Genomic DNA, 25,771 nt, shown 5'->3' on the forward strand with positions numbered 1-25,771 from the left:
CAAGAGAGAGAGCCCAGGCTGAGGCTGGGACAGCTTGTGACTTGAGGGGGTGGGCTGGGATCACCTGGGTAGCCCATGGGGAGAAGACAGGCTGCATCCCAGCAAGCTGGGAGGGGAGGAATGGAAGTCTGGAGAGCCAGAGGTCAGTGGTGTGAGGGTGAGATTCCCTGCTGTGAAAAGCCAGGTTTGGGAATGGGTGGAGCACGGGATGTGGATTCAGAAAGAAGTGGGTGTGAATCCTGCCTCATACTTGCTGGCTGTGCAGGCCTGGGCAAATTACTTAACTTATCTGGGTCTCGGTTTCCTCACCTGTTAAATGAAGAGGTGATGGTCACTAAGGTCCCCCCTGATCTGCCTAGTAGCCAATAGAGGCAGAGATGATAATACGGGCCCTCCTCCCCAATCTGGGAATACTAGGCAGTTAGCAGGCTTGGGCTCAAATCCCAGCGCTGACTTGTCTGAATATCAGTGTTCCCATCTGTTAAAAGGGGTCTTGCACTGGGAGTTTCTGGGGAAAGTGCTTTACTGACCTATAGGAATGAACCTCATTCCCCGAGGGGCATGATTAACAGGCATGCAACTGGAGAGACTGACTTAGCCCCTCCAGGCCTCATTTTCCCCAAAGATAAAAGGTGGGGTAAATAGAGGTGCTTTAAAGTCCCATCCAAATGTGACATTCTGTGTTAGAGAAATGAACACATTTAGGGCATTAGGGGAAAGTGATTTGTGAAAACATTAAAAAGTCAGTTATTATTCTGATTAGAATCACTTGTGCTTTCCCAAGCACACCAAGGGCAGGTGGGAGTCGGTAGAGGAGCCAGCAAGGAGCTAAGCCCCTGGACCTCTGCCCACTGGCCTGGCACTTGCGCCAGGGATGGCAGTGAGAGGGGTTTTCTACCCTGGCTGGGTAAAGGAATGAGTGTGCATGATGACTGAGGAAGGCTGGGGAGACAGAGACCACTGAGGGATGAGGAGTGAGTGAGCAGTGAGGACCAGGAGCCACGTCACAAGTTGGCCCATCCTCAGCCCAGGGACCCCAGGGGGCGGGGTGGGCCAGCAGACACCCTAACACTAAACCAGATCTTTAACGAGGAGCTAAACCAGAGGCTAACGAGGGCTAAGCCAGAACTTAAACTGCCCCCAGTTCGAGGAGCCGAAGGACTGGAGGAGAAGGGGGCAAGAAAATCCGCCCCACCTCCAGCGCCACCCCTTCAAACCACTCCCCAAACCAGAGTTAAACCTAACCCTAAACACAATTAAAACGATTTTCTAAAAACCAAATGACAAACGCAGCAAACTCAGAGGGTTAAACCGGCCCCCAGATCAGTTAAAAACCCAAACCAACCAAAACAGCTGGCCCCTGGCCGGAACTCCGAGGTGTGCCCGGCCAGCCGCTGGGCACAGGGCCAGAGCGGAGCGTTTTGGCTACCAGCAAAGTGAGGTCCCTTTAACGTTTATCCATGTCGGTGCTTGGCTTCCATCTGGGGGGCGGAGGCCCTGCTCCCCTGGTCCTGGGGCCCTGGGTGAGGGAGGCAGCCTAGTGCCCTCCTCCCAGCACCACGGGCAAAGGAGGGAGCAAGAGGTGGAGAGAAGGTTCAGAGGAGACGGGATTGGAGGGAGGGGGCGGCCTCTCACTCCCCTTGACCATCTGTCTGCCTGCCTGTCTCTCTATCTCTGTGTCTCTGTGACTGTCTCTGTGTCTCACTGTCTCTCTCTATCTCTCCAACTCTCCTTGTCTCTGTCTCTGTCTCTCTGACTCTGTCTCTCTCATTGTCTCTGTTTCTGTCTCACTGTCTCTCTGACTCTCATTCTATCTCTGTCTCTCATTGTCTCTCTGTGTCTCTCACTCTCTCTGACTCTGTTTCTCTCAGTCTCTATCTCTCCAACTCTCATTGTCTCTGTCTCTCTGACTGTCTCTCTCATTGTCTCTCTCTGTTTCTGTCTCACTGTCTCTCTCTCTCTCTGTCTCACTCTTCTTTCCTTCCCTTCCTTCTTGTGCTCTCATTTCCATGTTTTGTCTCTTTCTGATTTGCTCTTGCTCCCTCTCTGCCTCTCCTGGTTCTACTCTTTGGGAGGCTTCCCAGGGCCCAGGGCCTGGCACGATGTTTGGGGTGGCCAGAGGAGAGACCTGGGCAAAGTCCCTTCATTTCCCTGGGCCTCAGTTCTCTCATTTGTAAAACAAGGGGGTTGGATTAAGTGTCTCTGAGATGCCTTCCAGCCCTTCCTCTCTGCCCTGTGATCCTGAGGTGGGTGCAGACTGCACTAGGCTTAGGAAGAAGGAGGTGATGAGCTGGAGAGGCCATCGGCAGAGGAGAGAGAAGAGATGGGGGTGGAGGGAGGGAAAGGCATGAGATGAAGAGTGAACAGAAGAGAAAAGGGAGGAGCCTGGGGGGTCAGAGTCCGCCTCAGAGTCCAGGCTGTGTGTGTGCTGGGGGCTCCCCGCCCCCCGGACCCCCTGCTGGCTCAGCTAGGGTGGGGGCAGGGGCTGGAGCTGACGAGGATTTTCCCTTTGGTTGTTTGTCCTTGGCCCTCTCCCTGGTCTCCCCCCCACCCCTTGCTTCTCCGTCTCTGCCTCTTCTCGGTGCCCTTCCATCTCCCCTGCCCTCACGTCTCTCCTGGCTCACCTGCCATCCGCTCCTTACTTCCTGCTACACTTTCTCTCTAACTCCTCACTTCCCCCCCTCTCCCCCCATCCCATCTTTCTCACTCCCCGTCTCTTCCCCCATGGCTTTGCCTCATCCACTCCTGCCCCTGCACCTGGTCCGCTCCTTCCCCGGCCTGTTCCCTGTCTTACCTCTCCTGCCCACCCCCTCCTTTGATTCCCCCTCTCCCCGCTCCCCCCAGGCCGTCAGCTGACCATCTTCAACAGCCAGGCTGCCATCAAGATTGGGGGCCGGGACCAGGGCCGCCCCTTCCAAGGCCAGGTGTCTGGCCTCTACTACAATGGGCTCAAGGTGCTGGCCCTGGCCGCTGAGAGCGACCCCAATGTGCGGACTGAGGGCCACCTGCGCCTGGTGGGGGAGGGGCCGTCCGTGCTGCTGAGTGCGGAGACCACAGCCACCACCCTGCTGGCCGACATGGCCACCACCATCATGGAGACCACCACCACCATGGCCACCACCACCACGAGGAGGGGCCGCTCCCCCACCCTTCGGGACAGCACCACCCAGGTCAGTTTGAGCCGGGGGTACGGGTGGGCAGTGGGCAGGGAGGGAGAGAAACTGGGAAGTCTCTGACCATCAGAACGGCTGCCTCAACACCAAGGTACTTTGGGGGCAGGGGATAGAGTGGAACAGTACATGATGTCATTGTTGTGACCATCCTTCCCCCGACTTTGGGGGTGAGTGAGGGGCAGTGGGATGGGGAAGGAGAGGCAACTCTGGTACTGTAGAAAAGGCAGGACGTTCTGCTCCTTACCGCCTAGCGGTGTGATCCTGGGCAAGTCACTGAACCATGCTGGGTCTCAGCTTCTCCACCTGTAACAATACTAGCTGACTTTACAGAGAGGTCTACATCATTTTACCCAAGTGGGGCAGGAGGTTGAATCTCTTAGCCACTGGGATCAAGGGCATGTTCACACACACCACCTCATTTGACTGAGAACTAGACAAGTCTCAACAGTCCTATTTTACAGATGAGGAAACTGGGCTTTAGAGATGAAAAGTGACTTTCCCACCCAAGGTCGTGCAGGTCCAGGCAATGACAAAGAGGCAATCTTTCTTCTTGCCTTGGCCAACCCCTCATGTCCTTGATTCCATCCCTTCCTATCTCCTGGGAGCTCACTCCTATGATTGTTCTCTCTCTCTTACTTTCAGTCTCTCATTATCTACTGGCTTTTATTTGGGGTCTACAAACATACCCACAGCCCTCCACTTAACCTTGTCATTCCTTCAAGCCTTTCTTCTCCAGCCTCCTCCCATTCACTGCCCACCTCTTAGAAAGAGTCATCTCACGTTGCCTCCACTTTCTCACCCCCACTCTTACTTCTCAAGCCTTGTGATCAGTATCCAATACCAGAGGGGAATGACTTTGGCCAAGGTTCCTGGTCATGTCTCCCCTGTCCGATCTGACTGTGCTTTCTCTGTCCTCATCCTTGTTGGTCGCTCCACATCAGTCCGTATCATTGACCATGCCCACTTTTTCCTCTGTACTTTCCTTTTCCTTGGCCTCCATGACACTTTTCTCTCTTGGTTTTCCTCATGTCCACTTGACCAATCCTCCTTGGGCTCCTTTGCTCTGCCCCCTAAGCATGGATGCTCCCCCTGGGCTCTTTCCTCCCTTTTCAGGGCTTGGTGACCCAACTGCTCTGTAGTTATCTTGTAAGTTCCCATTTAGATATGTCACTTCCTCCAATAGACAATTTTTGTTTTTTCTTTATATTCTTGCTCTACTCAGCACAGCACTTGTCACATGGTCAGTGCTTCATAAAGGCTTATCCACTGACCCCACTGTCGCCCATAGGTTCTGTTATTACATCCACAAAGCTGATTACCCCATCAGCTCAATCCTATTTTCTTTCCTTAGCTCCAGCCCCATGACTTCTGCTCCCTACTTGACACCTTAACCTTGGTGCCTCATTGGCATCTCTAACTCACCGTGTGCACAGCAGAGCTCATTGACTTCCCCCCTGAGCCTGTCCCTCCTCTAAATCTCCCCGTTTTACTGAGGACACCATTGCTTTTCTAGTAACTGAGTTTTGTCAATTCGGACTCATCCTGGATGCTTCCTCTTCTTCACTCTCCATCTCCCATCATCCTTTCTCCACAATATCTTTCACCTTTGTCCCCTTCTCTCTCCTCCTCACACAACCACTGCCCTAGTTCAGATCCATATCATCTCTTGCCTCAGTTATTGCAGTTACTTCTTAGCTGGTTGGTACCCTTTCTTCTAGTGTCTACCCCGTTCTAATCTGTTCTCATCAGAGCCACCAAAGCAATCTTCACAGAGGTGACTGTGCCACTCTCTTGCTCAAAAATCTTCAATGGCTCCCTACGGCCTCTACCATAAAATATCATTTAGCCCCTCACCATCAGGCTATCCCTTCTTCCCAGACTGATCTCACAGTAGTTATTTTCATGGACATTTCAATCTAGCCAAAGCAACCTATTTGCTGTTCTCCAGATTCGGCATTCTGTCCCCCAATGAGAAGTGCCTTCTGCAGGCTGATGTCTGCTCCTGCCTCGCTGGTACCTCTTCTAATGCTTTGTTTCTCTTAAGGGGGAACTGGAGTTCAGAGATGAAGTGAGGCCCCCGGTATTACACAGCTAGGAAGTAACAAATAGCACCAGAACACAGGCCTTGTCACTCAGTCCACATGTCTCATTGCCTGTACATACCCCCTGGGGTTGGGGAGGAGGACCTCCTGGATGTGCCTGGCTCAGCCTGGTTCTCCAATGAGGTTGTTCATCATGCAGCCAATCCAGGGTCTACAGAGCAGGTTCTAGAGAAGTTGGTTCATTGTCCTTGGGCCTTATGCCTGCAATTCAGGGATAAGGGAGGGATTCTTAACCAGTTCAGTGTCCTGTGCTTCCGCCTCCAGTGAAGCCTGTGAGCCCCTCCTCAGAATTATGTTTGTAGATGTATAAATTAATAAGGAAAATTATCATGGTGAAATACAGCGATAAAAATTCTCTTTTGAAAAAATGAGTTCTTGTACTCTAGGTTTGGAATCCCTGCACTAGATGGAGGCCCAGAGCCACAGGCCACTTAAGCTAGGAGGCCCCTTAGAACACAGAATGTCAACTGGGTTGAGGAGAAACCTTAGAACATAAAATAGTAGAGCTGGCAGGGGGTGGGGTGGGACTTTAGAACACAGAATGTCTGAACCAGGAGAGCCCTTAGAACACAGAATGTCAGCGCTGAGAACCTCAGAACATGGAGTCTTAGAGCCAGGATGGATCTTGTATGCCTGAAAAGGTGCAGCAGGGGCTGGGGGTGGGGAATAGGAAATAAGTATTTATATAGCACCTACTAGATGCCAAGTACTGTGGTAAGTGCTTTACACTTTTTATTTCATTTGAAAAGCAAGATTAACAGACATCCTAATGCAAATTTTATCTCATAAGCATTGCTGAGACTTGGTGACTAAGGACCTTATTTGAGGTATAGTGCTAGAAGGGTACATACCTTATTGGAAAAAAAACCAGAGTAGGTAAAATTTGGGATAAGGAGAAGGGAAGGCCAGCTAGCATGGACTATTCATGTTGGGAAAAGTAGGAGATGGCTGGGCAGTAGAGCTGGAGAAGCACAGTGGAGAGAATTTGGGTGAAGATAGAGGTAGAATTGTCATTGTTACTGGAGCATGTGCTAGAGGAAAGGGATGGAAAAAGGAAATGGGTGAGTTTAGGGAATCGATCAGAAGCCCAGCATAGAGACATGACATGGCAGCAAGGATGCACTCAATTATCTGGACATCTGTTGGAACTTCCTTTCTACCCAATGAAGAGCAACCAATTTTTTTTTCTTGACTTAATGACAATTTTCTCCTTCAAAAGGTGGAGGAAACAACAAGACTACATTCTATTCTAAACTGGTTCTCACCAAAAAGGAGGAATTGGTTGCTGGGGTAGAAAAGTTGAAACTTTGAAGGCAAGAAATCACTGTATCTTGGATGTGATAAAGAAAAATTATTTGTTTGACATCCCCTTATATTTGGTAAGAGCAGATGTCAAAGGGTTCCAAGGTGGTAAGATGCCTTGGTCTATATTATAATTAGTCCCAGAAGCTCTAAAGGATGAAATTTCAGACTCCAAAGGCAACAATTATGATAAGGAAAAAAAAAGAGTTCTCTAAAGAGGTCCATGTGTATACACGGGGCACCTCCAATCAGTTATAGATATGTGTAGATGTATACACACATATGTGTGTATATGTAGGAACACCAGAAAGGTGTGCTTTTTTAAAAGCTATTTTGAAGGGAAGGAAGTTGGTCAGAGAAATGGCAGGACTCCTGCTCAGGGGGGATGGGATGATGATAATGAATGGAAGGGAGAAGGCAAAACTGTTCAGTTCTCATTTTGCTTGTTTCCTCTGCCAAGTAAATGACATTTTTTGGATTGGAAAAGACAGACAAGTAGGGTTGATAGGGACTTCACGCCCAAAATAAATAAAGCTATGGTATCAGAACCTGTGGGTGCCCTTCGATTAGTTCAAGTTCCTCAGGCCAAGTGAACAACATTCCTCGGTTCTTGACAAAACAAACAGATATAATTGCCTAATTGCCGTCAGTGACCCCTGAAAGATTACTAAGGACAGAAGAGGTCTTGATGGACCAGAGAAGGGTGCATGTTCCCATTTTATAACTCAGTGGGAAGAGAATGAAATTTGAAAGACGACAGGCCAGTGGGTTTGCCTTGGATTCCTGGCAAAATTCTAGGATGTCTTATTAAAGGGATTGTTAGTGACCATCCAGAAAGGGCAGCTGTAATCATGAAGAGCCAGCATGATCAAGCAGACCGATAGTAGTCCTTTTCATCGGGTGACAAAACTGGTAGAGCAAGACCATGCTTTAGGTATTGTTTCTTTGGAATTTAGCAAAGCATTTGATTCCATGTCTGAATTTCTGATGCTATTCTTATGGGGGAGAGAGAGAGCGAGAGAGATGGAGGGAGAGACAGAGGGAGGAGGGAGGGATGGATGGGGAGGGGGGGGGGAGAGAGAGAGAGAGAGAGAGAGAGAGAGAGAGAGAGAGAGAGAGAGAGAGAGAGAGAGAGAGAGATCTAAGCTAGACAATTATATAAATAGATGGATTTGGAGCTGATTGAATGGCTGGATATCAGGTTGGAAGAAAATCTCTAATCAAGTGCACCAGAGATCTGTACTTCCCTTTTTCAGATTCTATTTTTTATAATTTTGACCAATGATTAAGATGAAGACATAAGTGGCATGCTTATCATGCCCCACACACAAATATAATATATAATACATATCTTATATTTTAATATATAATATATTAAATATAATACATATATATAGCTTATATTTGAATAGCTTATAGCTATTCAAAAGTAGCCAAGGATGCTTCTGGAGATGGTGGGTTGCCTTTCCCTGGGGGTCTTCAGACATAGGCTGGATGACCACTTTTAGATAATTCAAATCTGGGAGGGATAACCTACCCACTGGATGACAGAGTCGGGATTCAAACCCATCTCAATCAGCTAGAATTTGGACTGAATTGAATCTGACAAATTCGAATAGGGATAAATGTCAAGTCTCACACTTGGGTTCAAAAAATCAATCTCACAAGGTCAAAATGGAGGAGACTCAAGTGGATGGGAGTGGTGCGGTTTTTTCAAAAAGATCCTGGGTTTTTATGGAGAAGCCTTGTATCAATACAGATTGGTTTATATGACCTCCTAAATACTTCCAACTCTGAGATCCATTGATTCTGTGACTGCAGGTTTGACATAAGTCAGCGGTGGGATGTGGTCAGCAAAAGAGCATTGAAAGCCACAGAGTCTATGACTAAGGAGGGAATAGGTGGTGCTTTGGTCCTCTGCACTATTCAGGTCTCCTCTGACCAAAGGACCTGGGAATGTTTTAGAAATATTTGGAGAGTGTCCAGAGAATGATAACCAGAATGACGAAGGAAGGACCTTCAGTCCATCCCCAGTAACGATCTATTGAAGAAGCAGGAGTTTGGGGATGGGGTAGAGGATGAAAGTTCTCTTCAGCTATTTGTAGGGGAATAGCCTTGGTCTGTGTGCCTCAGAGGGCAGAACTGGGAGCAGATTTAAAAGCGAATTTAAGCTGGAGGTAGGGAGGAAATTATCCAACAGCTATTCAAAGTAGCCAAGGATGCGTCTACCGATGGTGGGTTGCCTTTTTGAGGATGTAACAGAATGATTTTTTTTCAGGTTGGAACTAGATGGTCTCTGGGGTGCCATGAAACTCTAAAACTCTATGATGTTGCTGCCCTTGAGGGACCCCATAATATAGAATGTCAACCCCAGAAGTGGACTCAGAAAATAGAAAGTCAGAGTTGGGAGCTGGAAAATGTTTAACAATGGTCTCTCCAGGAAAAAAAAATAGTCATGATACACTCCTTAAAGTTTAATCTGCATTATTATCTCTTTCTTGAGTCTATTCCATCAATAAAATAGTGAATAAAGCCCTGGTTTGTAGGGTTTGCCAATTTCTGAGGTGTAAACACACACACTGGAAATTTAACAATCAGCTCTCTAGGTTGGAGTTGGCTGGGAACCCCTGCACACCCCTGGCTGGGAATGGAATGGCAGAACTGGAAGGGACTTTAGGGAATAGAACGCCAGAGCTGGGAGGGCCCTCAGCAGCCATCTCCTCTGGTTGAATCATTTTGAAGAGGCAGAAACTGAGATGAATAGTGACTCTGTCGATCACTCAGCATGTGTCCAGTGCAGAGGCTCTTCCCGGCACACTCAATCATGTCTGAGCCTTTGGGGTTTGTCCCTCTTGTCTCCCCTCTCTCATCTGCCCGAAGTTTCAAGACCAGCCTGTAACTCACCCTCTCTGATCTCCAGCTCAGAGGGTGTGAGTGTGAGAGAGGTGGAGGAGAGGTTGCTAGGTGAGGACGGATGGAGCAGGTCTACAGCGGGCCTGCCTTCTTCCAGGGCCAGCCCTGGATGGTGTCTGACTGGAGGGCTGGCCTAGGGCCATTTTTCTCCAGGAAGCAAAGGTAGTTACAGTGGACAGATGGTCGCACTTAGGTTGGAGCAGTGGGGGAGGGACAACAGTTCCGCAGCCACCTGAAAGAGGGAGGGAGGGAAGAACCGTTGCCATTTTCCTCCCCAGATAAGTAGTGCCTCAATCTTGCACCTAAGAGAAGGAAAGGGGTCCAGGTTGGGCCCACCCGTGAGGTGAAAAGAGGGTGGGAAATCCCCTGGAGATGAGGGGGGATGCACAGCACCATCTAAGGGGGTGGGAGGGCAGATGCACAGTAGTGTTCAGATGGGAAAGGGCTCGGGGGTCACCGATTTCTCCAAAGATGGGAAGGACATGTGCTCAGGTGAGCTGGTTGGAGGGATGTGGGCAGAGGAGCCTGGGTGTGGAGCGGACTAGGTGATGGAGACCAGGTAATGGACTTGACCTTGGAGGACAGCAGAGCAAGGGCATTTAGAGGTCGTGGGCTTGAGGGAGGGGCAGGACTGGGCTGCTCTGCCTTATACCCTCTGTTCTCCATCTGCGCCCCCTGACCAGTGCCCGGTCCTCCCCATCTGCTCTTTTCCTCCCTCCACGTGTTCCCACTCACCTCTCTCTGGCTTCCCCTCTCCACATCCCCGCATTCCCATCCTGGGATGCGGGGTGCTTGATATTCGGGTCCTGGTCTCCCTCAAGCTGCTGCCTCCCCACCTCTTCCCTCAAACACACACATGCGCTGGGGTTTCGATTACTCTGGGATCCTACATGAAGGAGAGAAAATGCTGACAAAGTCGGCTCCGGTTGTCACGGCAACCACAGCCCTAATTAGTGTGTGCGGCCTGGTTCTCTCCAGCTTGGAGAGGGGGAAGGGGAAAAGGGGAATGGAGGGGGAGGGGAAAGAGCCAAGGATGGGAGGGAGGGGGGCTGGCAGAGGTGGGGCACAGAGCTGGAAAATGCTACACCCTTCGACCTGCTCTGCCCCCTCCCAACTCTCCTCAGTGACAGGGGAGGTGAGCCCTCCTCTAGATAGGACACCCCGGCCCACTGCAGGTCCCCGAGGTCACACTCAAGGACCCCCTATTTTCTGGCTCCCTTCTCCATGGCTGCTTCATCTTCCAGAGGGAGGCGTGGCCCAGGGGCTCTCCCACCTTCCCCAGCTCCCAGGTTCATAGACTGTCAGGGAGGGAAGAGACTTGAGAACACGTGGAATGTGGAACGCCAGAGCAGGGAGGTAATTTACGACACAAGCCAAAACCTCCAAGCAAGATGGACATTTGGACACCATCTCATGGAAACTCCTCCTTTTACAGGGGCACATCCTGTGGCCCAGCAGAGGAAGGCCGTGCCCCAAGTCAGGCCTCGACTCTTCCCTTGGGCCAGGCTATCTCATCAGGGTCTGACATCCTTCCCGGCCCCCTCACCCCAGGGTTACAAGACAGGAAGCTGCCTCCCTCCCCTGACTTAAGCCCACCCAGAGTTGGCCTGGGAATCGCTAACCTGTTCTGGGGCCCCTTGTCTCCCTGCTTCCCCCATTCTTGTCCCCCAGAACACAGATGACCTCCTGGTAGCATCGGCGGAATGCCCCAGTGATGATGAAGACCTGGAGGAGTGTGAGCCTAGTACTGGTGAGTGTCTCTCCCCCCTCCCCCGGGGACCCCTGTCTGCTGACTCATCTGGGAGGAGGGGGCGACCATCCCTGTACCACCCCAGCCCCCCCCAAGATCTGGGACCCCACCCAAAGGGATGACTGCTAGGTCTTAGTTCTCTCTGACATCCCCAGCCCATTTTCCTTTTATGACAAGGACTCAAATCCAGCCCCTCCTTGGACGGCCCCACCCCCCTCAAGCACCACCCCCAAACAGGTGGCAAGCAGGTCCCTAACAGAGCAAGGGCTCCAGCCCCTGTTGGAGCATGTGGGGTTTGCTCTCCCATCTCCGGGGTCTGCAGCTTGTGCTAGGCCAAAGCTTAGGTAGATTGGGAGGGGAGAAGGGAGAAATCTCCAGAGAGATGCTGAACTACAACTCCCATGAGCCCTTGTGTGAAGGAGGGTTGTGAGGGCTGGGACCTTAACTTTCATCATTCCCTGAGAGGACATCTCCTATGAGCCTTTGAGGATGTGGGGTATCCGAGGTCCCTGGTGTCCAGGATGGTTGTTGGGGGGACAGAAGGGCCTCTGAGACAGCCGGCGTTGTCTGTGGCCTCTAGGACCGGCAGAGGCAGAGGGGTCGGGGCGGCCAGGACTGGCTTCCCCTGGCTTACCTGCCTGCTCTCTCCTCTGCCCCCAAAGGTTCTCTTAGTCACTTGAGACAAAGCTCAGATTAGAGAGAACAAACTCACCCACAGCCACCCAGGCGTGTCCCCGAGGGCCAGGCCAAATCTGGTCCACTGTGCACTCTGCCCTGGACTGTGTACTGGACAAGCAAAAGATAGGGTCTGTGCCCTCAGGGGGCTTACCTGCCAGCTATGCAGAAACCTACCTGGCAACATTAAAATGACAGTATAGAACAGAGTAGGGGGTCAACAACGGCAGCAACCATTTATCAAGCACCTACTATGTGCAAATGGAGAAGAGACAGAGTTTTGGTAAGACATTCTGCCTTAGATTACTGGACTGTGTGGAAACTTCATAGTATGGGGCTAAGAGTAAAAATGGCAATAAATAACCACCAAATACGTGGTGCTTTGAAGCTAGTACTTTATAGGCATGATCTTATTTGAAGTCTGAATTCTCTCAGGAATTCAGAAGAGGGAAAGATCATGGAAACCTCCCTGGAGATGGAGGGCCTGCAGCTGGTCCTCAAAGCAGTCAAGAAGCACTTATTGAGAGATTATGTTCCAGGGGCTATGCTGGTCTGTGCATAGGCAGGGAGGAGAGACCATTACAAGAGTAGGGAATGGCATGAACAAAGATACAGCTGGTGAATGTGTCATGTGTGGAAGGGGTGAATGGTTTGTGGAGGGAAAGAATGGCATTGTCTAGGAAAGATCGAGCCAAAATACCAGCCTGGTTTAGACTTGATCCTTGAGGTAATGGGGAGCCACTGAAGATTCTAAGGAGGGGAGGGATGCCATTAAAAGGTAGTGTCTTAGGAAGACTAGTCTGGTGGTATGGGCAGGACATTATTTGGGGTAAAGGAGAGAGACTAGAGGCAAGGAAACCAGTAAGGAAGTGATTACGGTAGCCCGGGACTGAGTAATGAGGCCCTGAACCAGAGTGGGGTGAGTGGGCACTGGAAAAGAGAAGACAACTAGAGACATTCCTAAGGAAGAATGCCAGGAAGCCTTGGTTCTGGTAAAATGTAAGCTCTCTGAGGGCTGGGACTTTCTGTCTTCTTGTCCTTGGTGCCTTTGTTTCAGCCTACTGAGGATGGACGGTTCTGGGTTTAGCTAGTCTGGTCCTCAGAAATCAGCCTTCATCTGTTGCCAGGACCACACTCGAAGCCATTTCAGTGTGGTGGGACCTGCCAGGGCTGATGTTCCGCTGACAAAGCTTTGGGGAAACCAGTGCTTCCTCAGCCCTGCAGTGCAACATGGGGATAAGATATATAGCACTCAGCACAGTTCCTGGTTCATAGTAGGTGTCTAATAAGTATCGAACTGAGCTGAGTTGAAAGGAAGACTAGATAGGGCTTGGTGACTGACTGGACTTGAGGGAGAAAGGCAAGAAAGAGATAAAGATGACTGGGAATTCCAGCCTGCGTAATATGGAGAATTTTAATATCAAGTATTCAAGCTTAGCAAACATTTATTAAACACCAACATGTGCGGAGCATGGTTGTTGATGATACGAAGTTTAGATAAGACCATTTCCATGTGGAACTCACAAGTTGATAAGGGATTCAAAGTGAAGAATTCAACAGTTTTGTATTGAGTTCCTCCTCTGCACATGGAGCACTGATTGACGTTGGGTGGGGTAGCCAGTTCTGGGGAAGGATACTCCCTGTTGAACTTGGGACAATGGTGCTATGTCTGGGTCTAACAATCCAGGTGGCAGTAGGAGACACAGGAATGGAAATATTGGACCAGGAATGTTGGGGTCCTCTACATTGAAGGGAAACATCACAAGGTCAAAGGATCATAGACTGACAGGTCATCTAATTCACCCCCCCCCCCTATTTTGGAGGGGGTGGGGCAATGAGGGTTATGTGACTTGCCCAAGGTCATACAGCTAGTGCCAAGTGTCTGAGGTCAAATTTGAACTCATGTCCTCCTGAATCCAGGGCCAGTGTTTTATCCACTGTGCCACCTAGCTGCCCCCCCTTATTTTAAAAAGGAGTAAAATGAGGCCCAGAAGGGTTAGGTGACCTGCCTAAAGTCATACATGTCAGAAATGGCAAAGCCGGAACTTGATTCCCAATGCTCTGGCTCCAAAGTCAGCTCCTGCCCCAGTTATCTAGAGGTGGGTTTCCAGTGATTTCAGTCTTTTACCTTTTAAAGGTCTTTTAAACTGCTGGAATGGCCAGAAGAACCGCAGGCTTTGTTTTGTAAGAGAGTGTGTTTATCCTGATTTTATCCCCACTTCTAACGAGCCTGAAGAGCCAGTTTCCACAATAGATGAGAAGCCGTAAATCAGAAGTGAGTGAGGAGAGCCTGATGCGGGCTAATGTTGAGAAGGCTGAACTGGCAGGCAGACAGGGAGAAGAAATGAATTAACTGGAGAAAAGTGCAACAGTCAGGGAGACAAACAATCCTACTCATCATGATAAGCCTAAGGGCTTCGCCGTATTTCAGCACAATATCAATGATAATTGATGCTCAAAGCCATGAATGAGAGTGTGTGAGCTTTTCATAGCGAGAGAACAGAGGGCTGACATTGACAATGAACATTGAAGAAAGTTGATCAGTTAGCCGTGGGAGGAGGGAGAGAGAGCAGAAAGGGAAACCCAGAGGTGGCAGAAGACTCGGGGTGTTGGTGGGTCATCAGGCTCCTCCTCGGACTATGGGGTGTTGTTGTTCATCCTTCATTCTCAAAGAGGACCAATGACATCAGAAAGGCAGTGTCTAGACTTGCAAGTGAATTGGATTTAAGTGAGGCATAGGGTCTGATGACTAAATGTGGTCCAGCCTTCAGGGTCATTTCTGCTGTTCTTGGTCTAGAGCCATCTCTTGTGCATATGGGGATGGCATGGCATCTCTGTCTCTTTGCCTTCAAAATGCGCCTTCTCCAGGAATCTGGCCAAGCCATGTTCTTTGACTTGAAAGGGGAGGATGGGGGAAGGTTGGGTAAAGGGGAGAGAGGGGCCAGAGAGACTTCCCTTCAAGGGTCTCTGCAGGAAATATAACTTCCCCACCCAAAGTGGCATCTCTCCCAGGAGCAGTTGGCTCACATAGATTATTGGCATCACAGAGGGTGGGGCTCCAATGTGGGGGGAGGCATTGATGTCTTCTCAGTTCTTAAAGCTCAATAACACCCCCTCACACTCAGTCTTATAGGTCTTTTGTAGAAGAGAGGATTAGAAAGGAGCCTAGGAGGAGAGTAGGAAAATCTCCACTCAGCAGTGGGTTGGATGGGATAAGATTCTCTCCAATTGTAAGATTCTCTTATCCTGTGATGGACTTATCACCCCCTCCCCCACTGTGGAGAAATCCCTGGAAGGAGGGAGGGAGGGAAGCTTGTACTAGAGGGATGAGGAGGGATTCTATGGCGCACAAAGGCCTGCATCTTCCCTCCTCCTATCTGGTACATCCTCAGAGACTGAGCGCCACAACTCCAGCTTTGAATCTGGGAGCTCCTGGCTTACTACAGACTCCAACCCAGGTCTTCCCAGCTCCATTCAGCTAGACTAGGGGTCCCTCTCAGCAGAAGCATTTACTCAGCTGAAGCATTGAGAGTGCACTGGGTGATTGGGGCTCATCAGAGATAAGGAGCACAGGGAAGGGGCTTGTTCAGGGTCACATAGCCAAAAAATAACAGGACCAAGACCCAGGTCCCAAATCTTCGTGCACATGTGCACAGACACACACAGACACACACACACAGAGGGTACGTGTACATGGAGCTGGGCATCGTGCCAAACATCTGGGGTGAAGGGCATTCTCCATGGGCACACGCAGCACACCAGGACTCTCACACCCTTTCCATCCCTTCCTGGAACCAGTGAAGGCTTCACACAGTGAAGGCAGCGCCCCCCCCTCCCCTCCCCCCAAGGTCTGCACCCAAATGTAACACCATGTGGATTTAACCCTTTAAATCAATGTCTCTGCCCCATCAGAGTTTTCCTATCTCTTTGGTGCTGAAGTAAGTGATGTCAGTGGTTGCCAGGCAGATTGTCTTCTGGAAGGATTCTCTCTGTGCCCAGCTTATGTGCAGTCACTGCCTGTCGCTGCTGGTTGTCTGGGCAGTAGGGATAAAGGGAGTGAAGAGCCACAGAATGTCAGTGCTTGAAGGGCCTTTTTGGAGTTCATGATGCCTCCATTTTGCATCTGAGAAAACTGAAGGCCCAGAGAGGGGAAAGGCATTGCCCAAGACCACCCACTGAATTAAGGGCAGGTTCAGGTCTGCAGCCCACCTCCCAGGTCGGCGGTTCTTCCCCTCCCACATACTTGAAGAGAAAGGCAGAGATGGGGAGACTTGGAGCTAAAGGAGAAGTGAGAGGAGCCAAGTCAACCAATCAACAAGCATTTGTTAAGCACTGACCCTGGGCTATGCATTGGGATGCAAAGAAAAAGTGAAACCCGGCCGGTCCTTAAGAAGCTTACGGGGTCGTTGTTGTTGTTGTTATTTTTTGGGTGGGGCAATGAGGGTTAAGTGAGAGTTAAGTGACTTGCCCAGAGTCACACAGCTAATAAGTGTCGTGTCTGAGGCCAAATTTGAACTCAGGTCCTCCTGAATCCAGGGCCGTGCCTTATCCACTGCGCCACCTAGCTGCCCCCAAGAAGCTTACATTTTAATGAGGGAGACAACCCACACACAGTTATATGCAGAAGGAGGCAAGTAACCTTAAACAAGAAGGGACTGGGATCTGTGGGGACTCAAAAAGGCCTCCTGCAAGAAAACGGTAGCAGCACTGAGTCTTTTCATTTCCTATTCGGACTCTGTGACATCTTTGTTGTTGTTGTTGTTGTTGTTGTTGCTGTTGTTAGGCAATTGGGGTTAAGTGACTTGCCCAGGGTCACACAGCTAGTAAGTGTCAAGTGTCTGAGGTCATATTTGAACTCAGATTCTCCTGACTCCAGGGCCGGTGCTCTATCCACTGCGCCACCTAGCTGCCCCTCTGTGACATTTTTTTTTAGGGCGAGGGGCAGCTTACCTGCTTGAGAAGGATTTTTTGAGCCTCCAGGTGAAATGGGAGTAGGAGAATCCCCCAAGTCAGGTTCTTGCTTCTCACCCAGTCTCAGGGCAGCATCAGCCCAGGAGTATAAGATGTCCATTGGCAAAAGTCAGTTTGCTTTAGCCCCATCTAGTAACAAAGCTGAGCAGATGTGAGACCTCTTGGGAGCCCATCACAGGTTCCTGTGAAAGTTCCCTCTTCCCCCCAAAGACTGGCCTCGGAGGGAGACAAACACTTGCATGCTATGGTGGGGGTTTCCTTTCATGTATGGGTTTGACCATATTGCTATTGAATTCTCCTTCCTAATGTCTGGCTTCTGTGGAGGAAGATGGAGAGACAACAAAGAATTTGATCCTTTCCCAATTTCATCTTGGATGCTGGGTGGTTGTTTGACCTGTTCGTCTACCAGTCAGCCCTTCTGGTTCCAACAAAGCACAGTGTTTTGCATTTAATAGGCACTTCATAAATGCTTGTTGGATTATATTGAATCGAGGAAAGGAAGAATCACATCTACATTTCAAAGAGTGCCGTCTCTTTCACTCCTAGGGTCCAGCTAGAGGCTGCCCAATAAATGAGGACTTGGCTTTTTGCTACCCAAGAGGCTGTGGCAATGGTGCAGAGTGTTTTCAAAGGCCACATCCATTGCTCAGATCTTTAATTGTAGAATTGCCTGAAGGCCTTATTATATCTATTTCCCTTCTAAGGGAAAGAGTACAGATTCGGAGCCAGAGAACTCAGATTCTAATCCCAGTTTTGCTACTACTTGTATGGCTTTAGAGAAGTCAATTCCCATCTCTGGGATTCATTTTCCTCATCTGCTGTTTCCATCAGGCTTTAATCTTTGCTTTGCTTTGCTTTGTATGCCTTATCATAGTTGATAAAATGAGGGGTTAGACTGAATGACCTCTAAGGTTCCTTCCAGATCTAAAACCTATGAGGTTTTGAGCCTGATTCTGTTCCTGGACATCCCCCAGATCCCCAAAGCAGGATAGAGTCTCAGGGCACCTATAACCGTTATCTGTTCTGTACCTAAACAGAAAATCCTTCCAAGTCTCTGGGAAAATCACACAAAGGGCTAGGAGGGATGTGAGCAGAGAGAGAAAGAGAGAGCCCTTTCACTTGGACAGGAAAAGAATCAAAGATGGCTTGTTGGATCAGGTGTCACTTCAACTGGACCTTAAAGAGGTGGGAAGTGCTTCTAAAATATAGCGATGGATGGGATGGGGAACCTATTCCCTGAACACACTTTAGAACATGCCCAGGACCATGGAAGTGTACCATGATCAGACACATTCTCACACCCTTCCCCAACAGACACTCACCATCCTGCTTATTATCTCCTTCATCATTGTCATGGTGTAAAAGGCATCTAGCATGCTGGCCCCCTGAGAGGGGACTGAGCCTGGTGGGCCTGGAGCCTAAAGACCTGTATTTGAATCTTGGCTCTACTATATGTGTGACCTTGAGCTAGTCACTTCTCTAACCTTTAGTTTCAACAGAATCACAGAATTTGAGAGTTAGAAGAAAACTCAACCAACCATATCTGAAATTAATCCCGAGTATAACATACCCAACTAGGGATCATTCAGCTTCTGCTGAAAGGCACCCCGGGAAGGGGAACCCTCCACCAGTCTCTAGGGAGCCCATTACACTTCTGGACAGTTCTCATTGTTAGGAACTTCTTCGTTTAAGACTAAATTAATCTCTTTGCCATTTTTCTGATCTGTAAAATGAGAGGATGGGGCTAGATGATTACTAAGGTCTCTGAGCTATAAGTCTACATGACAAGGCTGGACGACACCCCCACCCCCCGCCCTAAACTGGGGAAACATTCCCTGCTTGGGATGTGCTTGGCTTGGGGACCATCTGGCCTTTGCTCATGGACACAGGCATTTTCAGCCCACGTAGGAGGCTAACGAGAGCCCACATGCAGACACATGGGACTGGGGCCATTGGGACAGATTTATTCTTATCCAGTGGTGCTATAGAGTCCAGAGGGAGTCCACAGACTCCTTAATTGGATCTGTAATAAGCCAGTAATTCCCCCTACGGCACTCAGAAATCACTCGGTCATCTGCATAGCCACAGGGGATTGTTCACTAGGAAGTGTAGCTGATGCTTTACTAGCTGCTCTCCTACCTCCCCAGATGTGTGTGAGGCTAGAAGCGCGCGCGCGCGCACACACACACACACACACACACACACACACACAGCCCCTAGGGAAAAGGGAGAAGGAAAGGTGATGCCCTGAATGGGCACAAATTCGGGGGGGTGGGCTGGAGGAGATGACTAATGGGATAGTCATCCAAGACAGTGGAACTTGGGCAACTGTCAATGATTCTAGTTACAACTGTGTGCAAGGGCTTGAAGCACTGAGTCAGGAGAGACCTTATGGGCTAACTGTCTGGCTTTACAGAGGAGGAGATCAAGTCACAATGGCAATAGCAAGGTCAGGTCTGGAAGCAGGAAGCCCTCTGTGCCTGTGCTACACAGCCCTCCTAGGAGCAGGACCTGTGTCAAATGAGGAAGAGGAAAGCTATCATTCTTATAGCACTTGAAACTCACCACCACCATATGAGAGAGGCGCTATTATTATTCCAATTTTACAGATGAAGAAACAGGCTCCGAAAGGTGAAGTGACTAGCCTAGGATGACATAAGCTAGTCGGTGTAGTATAGTAGATTATATAAAGGATCTGGAGTCAAGAAGGCCTGAGTTGGAAACCCACCTCAGACACGCCCTAGCTGTGTGACCCTGGGTAAGTCGTTTAACCTCTCCCCACTTTAGTTTCCTCATCTGTAAAATGAGAATAAGAATAGTGCCCATCTCCCATGGTGCAACGCAAACCTCAAAGCACTCTGCACTAAGTTTTGGGGCAGGATTTGACCCCAAGTCTTCTTGGCTCTGGCGTCTAGGCATCATGCCACCTGCTGGTAATGCCCAGGGAGTCTGGCAAGGCAACGCAGCATCTACTATGTGCCAGGAACTTTGATAAGCCCTGGAGATACATAGAAAGGCAAAAGACAGATCTTGCCCTCAAGGAGCTTACAATCTAACGGGGAAGACAATGCAAACAGGGTGATACAGGATACAGTGTAGACAGGCACTAAAGGTTTCTTGTAGAAGGGGTCAGGGTTAGCTGGGACTTAAAGGAAGCCTGGAAGCAGAGTTGGGGAGGGAGATTATTCAAGGCTTGGGACACAGCCAATGCAATTGCATGGAGGTAGGAGATGGACTGTCTGATGCTAGGAACAGCAAAGGCCAGGGTCACTGGATCTCGGAACAGAAGGGTGGGAGAGGGGGGAGTAAGGTGTAAGAAGACTGGAAAAGTAAGAGGGGGCCAGTTTATGAGGGGCTTAGAATGCCAAACAGCATTTGATCCTGGAGATGATAGGGAGCTACTGGCATTAATCAAGGAAGGTCATGGCCTGGACAGACGTGTACTTTAGGAAGTACATTTGACAACTGAGTGGAGAATGGCTCGGAAAAAACCCCTAAAACTAAAACTAAAAAAAGGGGGGCAGCTAGGTGGCGCAGTGGATAAAACACCAGCCCTGGAGTCAGGAGGACCTGAGTTCAAATCCAGTCTCGGACACTTGACACTTACTAGCTGTGTGACCCTGGGCAAGTCACTTAACCCCAATTGCCTCACAAAAAACAAAACAAAAAACAAAAACAACAACAACAAAAGAGAATGGCTTGCACTGGAAAAAGACTTGAGACAGGGAGACTGACAAAAAGTCTTACAATAATTCAAGTATGAAGTGATGAGGGCCTGCACCAGGCTGGTGTCAGTATCACCAGAGAGAAGGAGTAGATGAGAGATCAAGGTAAAATTGACAGGATTTGGCAACATATTGGATATGGAGAATGAGAGAGAGGAAAGGGTCAAGGGTGACTCCTAGATTTGGAGTTTGGGTGACTGGGAGAATGGTAGTGCCCCCACAATAATAAGGACATTAAGAAGAGAAGAAGGTGGGGCGGCTAGGTGGCACAGTGGATTCCGGAGGACCTGAGTCCAAATCCAGCCTCAGACACTTGACACTTACTAGCTGTGTGACCCTGGGCAAGTCACTTAACCCCAATTGCCTCACACCAAAAAAAAAAAAAAGAAGAAGAAGAAGAGAAGAAGGTTTGGGGGAGGGGAAGAACGACTTCAGTTTTTGACAAGTTGAGTTTAAGATGATAGTTTATACAGTTTAAGTTTATTTAGTTAAAGATGTCCAATAGGCACTTGGAGATGCCAAGCTGGAGATCAGGAAAGAGGTTAGGACTGGATAAGTAGATCTGAGAGTCATCAGCCTAGATATGATCATTAAATTCATGGAAGCTGATGAAATCAACAAGTGAAACAGTTGAGAGAGAGAAGGGGGCTCAGGAAGGAGTCCTGGGCAACACCCATCATTAGCCAGTGTGACCTGGATAAAGACGAAGAAGTTGCAAAGGATACTAAAAAGGAATAGGAGGAAAGCCAGAATAGGTTAGCATCATGAAAATGCAAAGAGAAGTGGACAGCAATGGAGAGAGTGTTGGACAGCTGCAAAGGCTGCAGAGAGGTCAAGAAGGGTGAGGATTGAGAAAAGGCCACTGGATCTGGCGATTAAGAGATAATTGGTAACTGTTGAGAGAATGATTTCAGTTGATCAATGAGGTGGAAAGCCAGACTTTAGAGTCAAGAAGAGAGTGAGAAAAGAGGAAGCGGAGGCACCCACTGTAGATGACCTTCTCAAGGAGTTCAGTCACAAAAGGGAGGAAAGATCTAGAGTAATCAGTAGAAGTGATGGATGGCTCAAGTGAGGGTTGGGTTTTTTTTTTTGAGGATGGGCAAGATATGGGTGTGTCTGTAAGAAGCCACTAGACAGGGAGAGTTTGATGGTTAGGGAGGGAGTGGGGATGATGGGAAGGGGGACAATCTGCTGGAATACAGATAGAGGGGTCCGCCTTGGCAAGGAGAAGGGATATGAGGCAGGTATGAAGGAGGAGATAGTGGTGGAAAGCAGCTGAGTGATCTGAATGATAAGGAGGGGAGAAGGGGCAGCTCTTGGTGAACAACCTCCATTTTTTCAGTGAAATATGAGGCAAAGAAGGTTTGAAGAGGGATGAAAAGACTTGGAAGAGTCTCTGTGGAGAGTGGCAAAGGGAGCTGCTTAGTCAGGTGTACAAGATTCGGCTTGTCGCAGCCAGGGCTCGGTGGAGATTATGGAACATAAATGTGTAGTGGACCCAGGCAGGGCAGCCTCACCATTGTCTCCAGCTTCATTCAGTAGCACAAGAGGAGGAACAAGGGCAGGAGATGATGGGAGTAATCCAGGGCTGAGACTTGTCCAGGGAAGTTTAGATAAGGGGACCAGAGACTGGAGGGAAAAGGATGATAGGGAGCTGAACTAACTCACCAAGGGACCCGAGGTACCCCAGGTGGTCAGGAGCAGGGTCAGAGCTGGAGAATCCGGGTTTTCTGACTCCAGATACAAGGCTCCGTCTGCTCTCGCCACGTCTACTTGACACCTTCTTTGAAACCCAGGTCAACAATTCAATTTGAGAAGTATTAACACTTACTGTGTGCCAGACACTGGGGAGAAACACACACCAACAAGACAATTCTCCAAGGGGCAACGTGCTAACAAAAATGGCGCCACCTGCAGAGTGCTGGACAGTTTGCTTCCAGACCTTTCCTCCTTTCAGCTTCCCACTGACCCCATGAGGAAGTTCTTCCAGGCATTTTTGGTCCAGACTAGTGTAGAAGGCATCTGGTAAGGAAACTGTCCTCTGCAGATTGGCAGCAAGTCTACAGTTTATAGGGTTGCCAAGACTTGCCCAGCGTCAAAGAACCAGCATGTGTTACAGGCAGGTCTTTGTAGAAGAAAGGCTGGTACTCTAACCACTGGTCCATGCTGCCTCAATACAATTAATATTATCCTCTTTTTCCAAATGAAGAGACCAAGGTTCAGATGGGTTTTCCCTTGTACACTGTCACACAGCTGTTCAATGTCCAAAGTGAGATTTGAATCCAGGTCTTCCATATCCAGCATTATCCATTAGATTACACTGCCTCTCACAAGTATCATTTAGGGGAATGGGCTTTCTCAGGAACTGGGGAGCTTGGGAACTGGGGAACCCCTTGTTGGCTATGCTATATCAGGTATTCCTAGAAGATGCCAGTTGCATCAAGTGGATTCAGTTCCCCTTGAACTCAAGATTCTGTTATTCTGGGTGCCCTTACATGTTTTTACTTGATTCCCATGTTTGTAGGGGAAAGGGGGCTATCCATGTAGCCTTTAATGTTGGACTGAGGATCTTCTGAGCACAGCCCTGGCTTCAGCTATGCTAAGGAAGAAACATGGGGGGTACACGCAGGTATCATGAGGTAGTGGAAAGAACACTCACTGCCTTTAGAGACTGGCATTGGGGTTCAAATTATGGCTCTGCATCTAGTCATCTGTGTGATCTTAGCCAGCTCACTTCTCTCTTCTGGGCCTCAGTTTCCTCTTCTGTAAAATGGGAGAGGGGGAACCCTTGTATCCCATTCTCAAAAGACTCCTATGAGTGGTGGTCAAGTGACATAGAGGGTGTGGAAATGCTTTATAATTTGTAAAGCACCAAAGGAATGTAAAAGGTTATTCTTAATACCAACCACCCCCAAAAGATCATCTGCTCTTCTCTAGGCATGGGCAGTTTTACTACTGAGTCAAGCTCATCATGTGACTGTGGCAAATTGTGTGGTCCAGACTGTAAGTGCCAAGGGAATTAGAGAAAGGGACCACTGGGATCTGTGGTAGTCAGAGAGGGCTTCCTGGAGGAGATGAGCCCTGAGCTTAGGGCTTGAAGAATGAGTAAAAATTGGATGAGGGGAAGAGAAGGCAGAGACACAGTTTGAGCATAAGTACAGAGCTATGAATGAGTATGGGGCATTCCCAGGGAAGAATTGGTCAGCCTAAGAAAAATGTGGGATAGATGAAAGAGGTGAGTTGGAGATAAGGCTAAAAAGTTAGTCTGGGGCCAGATTGCGAAGGGCCTTGGGTAGCACACTTAGAGCATTTCTGCTCTTTCACATAAATCCTGTTGGCAATTGGGAGCCATTGATGGTTATCTAGCAAAGGTGTGATCAGAGCTGTGTGTTTAGGAGTCAACACTGAGTTCAAGAGGGATTGGAAGGAGAAGAGTCTGGAGGCTTTGCTAGTAGTAAACCCAAGACGAGAAGTGATATTCACAGGGCATGGAAATAGTCTTGCCCTGGGGAATCAGAAGACTTGGATTCTAGCCCAGCTGCACCACAAGAACACTGGGCAACCTTGGGAAGATCCCTTCCCCTCTCTAAGCCTCAGTTTCCCATTTAAGATGAGAAGGCTGAGCTAACTGATATCTTCACAGCTCCAACACTTTGTAAACTGAGGAATACCCACAGACAGGTAGGGAGACAGAGAGAGACAGAGATGTTGGAAAAGAGAATATGATGGGTGGTTAGGGTTGGGAGCTAACAGAAAAAAGGACCCTGGGATCCAGTTCATTCAACAGAATTAGGTGCCTACTATGTGCAGGGGCTTGTGCTGGATACTGGGCATCTGCCTCTGGATCTTCCATTAACATGGACATCTCCAATGAGGCAGATTGCAGCCCGTCCATATCTGCCTGGGCTGTGCCCCTCTCATCTATGTCCTTCCATCAGTTCCCCACACAGGGTCCAGCCAACATACCGAGAGCCTTGTTTGGGTTTTCTTGACATCTTGAGGACACCAACAGAGCATGGAGGCTGTCTGTTAATTGTCCCTCACACTCCTCATACATTTCTCTGATGAAAACCTTTATACCAGGAGGAAGTGAAGGAGCTGGCAGGCTTTGAAAGACCTCACAATTCTTTTGATGACCCCAAGCTTCTCCTGAAACAAATGCCCACCTTTTTTAAATACCAATTTTCTTTGAGCTATGGGATCTGGTTGTGAGTCATGAAACATTGTAGTGTCTGAATAATTAAAATTGAGGATGACCCAGAGACAAAGGAGAAGCACAGGGTGGGGATAAGACCAAAGCATATTATTAACTAGGAATTCAGAGGTATAAAGATTTCCATCAAGGAAATGTGTGATCAGAAAAGACAGCAGGGCAAGGACAAAGACTGAAGAGTTTCTCCCCTCAAAGAACTTACATCCTCTTTGGGGAGAGGGGATACAAACCCTATGCAAATAAGTAAATACCAGGTGATTGGGGGAGAGGAAGAGTGCTAATAATGGAGGCGATCAAGGAAAACTTCATGGACGAGGCGACCCTTGAATCTAGCCAACCTTGCCCAAAGCTCCAGCTAGGGGAAGCAGAGATGCGGATGGAGTGCATTTCAGCAAATAGAATGAGGAGAGGAGTTTGGGGAATAGCAAATAGGCCAGTGTGGCTGGGCAATGATAGAATGGGGGAGGTGGGAAGAAGGGAAGGGAATAAGCATTGCTATAGAGCCTACTGTGCGCCAGACACTACAAAGTGCTTTTACACATATTATCTCATTTGATCCTCATAACAACCTCATGAGGTAGATGCTATTATGACACCCCACCATTTTATAGTGGAGGAAACCGAGGCAAAGTGACTTGTCCAGGGTCACACAGCTAGTAAACATCTAAAGTCAAATTTTAACTGAGAATTTCCTGATTCCAGGCCTAGTCATTGTACCCTCTACATCATTGGTTGCCTCAGGAAACTGGTCCATCAATAAATATTGATTAAGCACTTACTATGCACCAAGCTAGGGGCTGCAAGCAAAAAGAAAGATAGCATCAAGCTTACAGTCTAGTGGGGAAAAGCAGCACACGAAAGGAAGTTGAAAAGGGCTAAGGTATCCAGCCTGGGGCTGTGATGACGTCCAAAGCAGTGCACCCCTCTGGAAGATGAAGAGATGATTG

The 25,771-nt window shown here is 48.9% G+C and overlaps 1 protein-coding gene across 1 annotated transcript in view; it reads left to right on the plus strand.

The window, feature by feature from the left end:
• Positions 1-25,771, plus strand: part of NRXN2 (neurexin 2) — a 163,159-nt gene that overhangs the window by 122,956 nt on the left and 14,432 nt on the right. The window contains 2 exon segments of the mRNA XM_043969653.1: positions 2,845-3,170; positions 11,162-11,240. Coding sequence (XP_043825588.1) covers positions 2,845-3,170; positions 11,162-11,240 — 405 coding nt within the window.

Source organism: Dromiciops gliroides, chromosome 6, assembly GCF_019393635.1.
Source record: "Dromiciops gliroides isolate mDroGli1 chromosome 6, mDroGli1.pri, whole genome shotgun sequence".
In the NCBI taxonomy this organism is placed as follows: domain Eukaryota; kingdom Metazoa; phylum Chordata; class Mammalia; order Microbiotheria; family Microbiotheriidae; genus Dromiciops; species Dromiciops gliroides.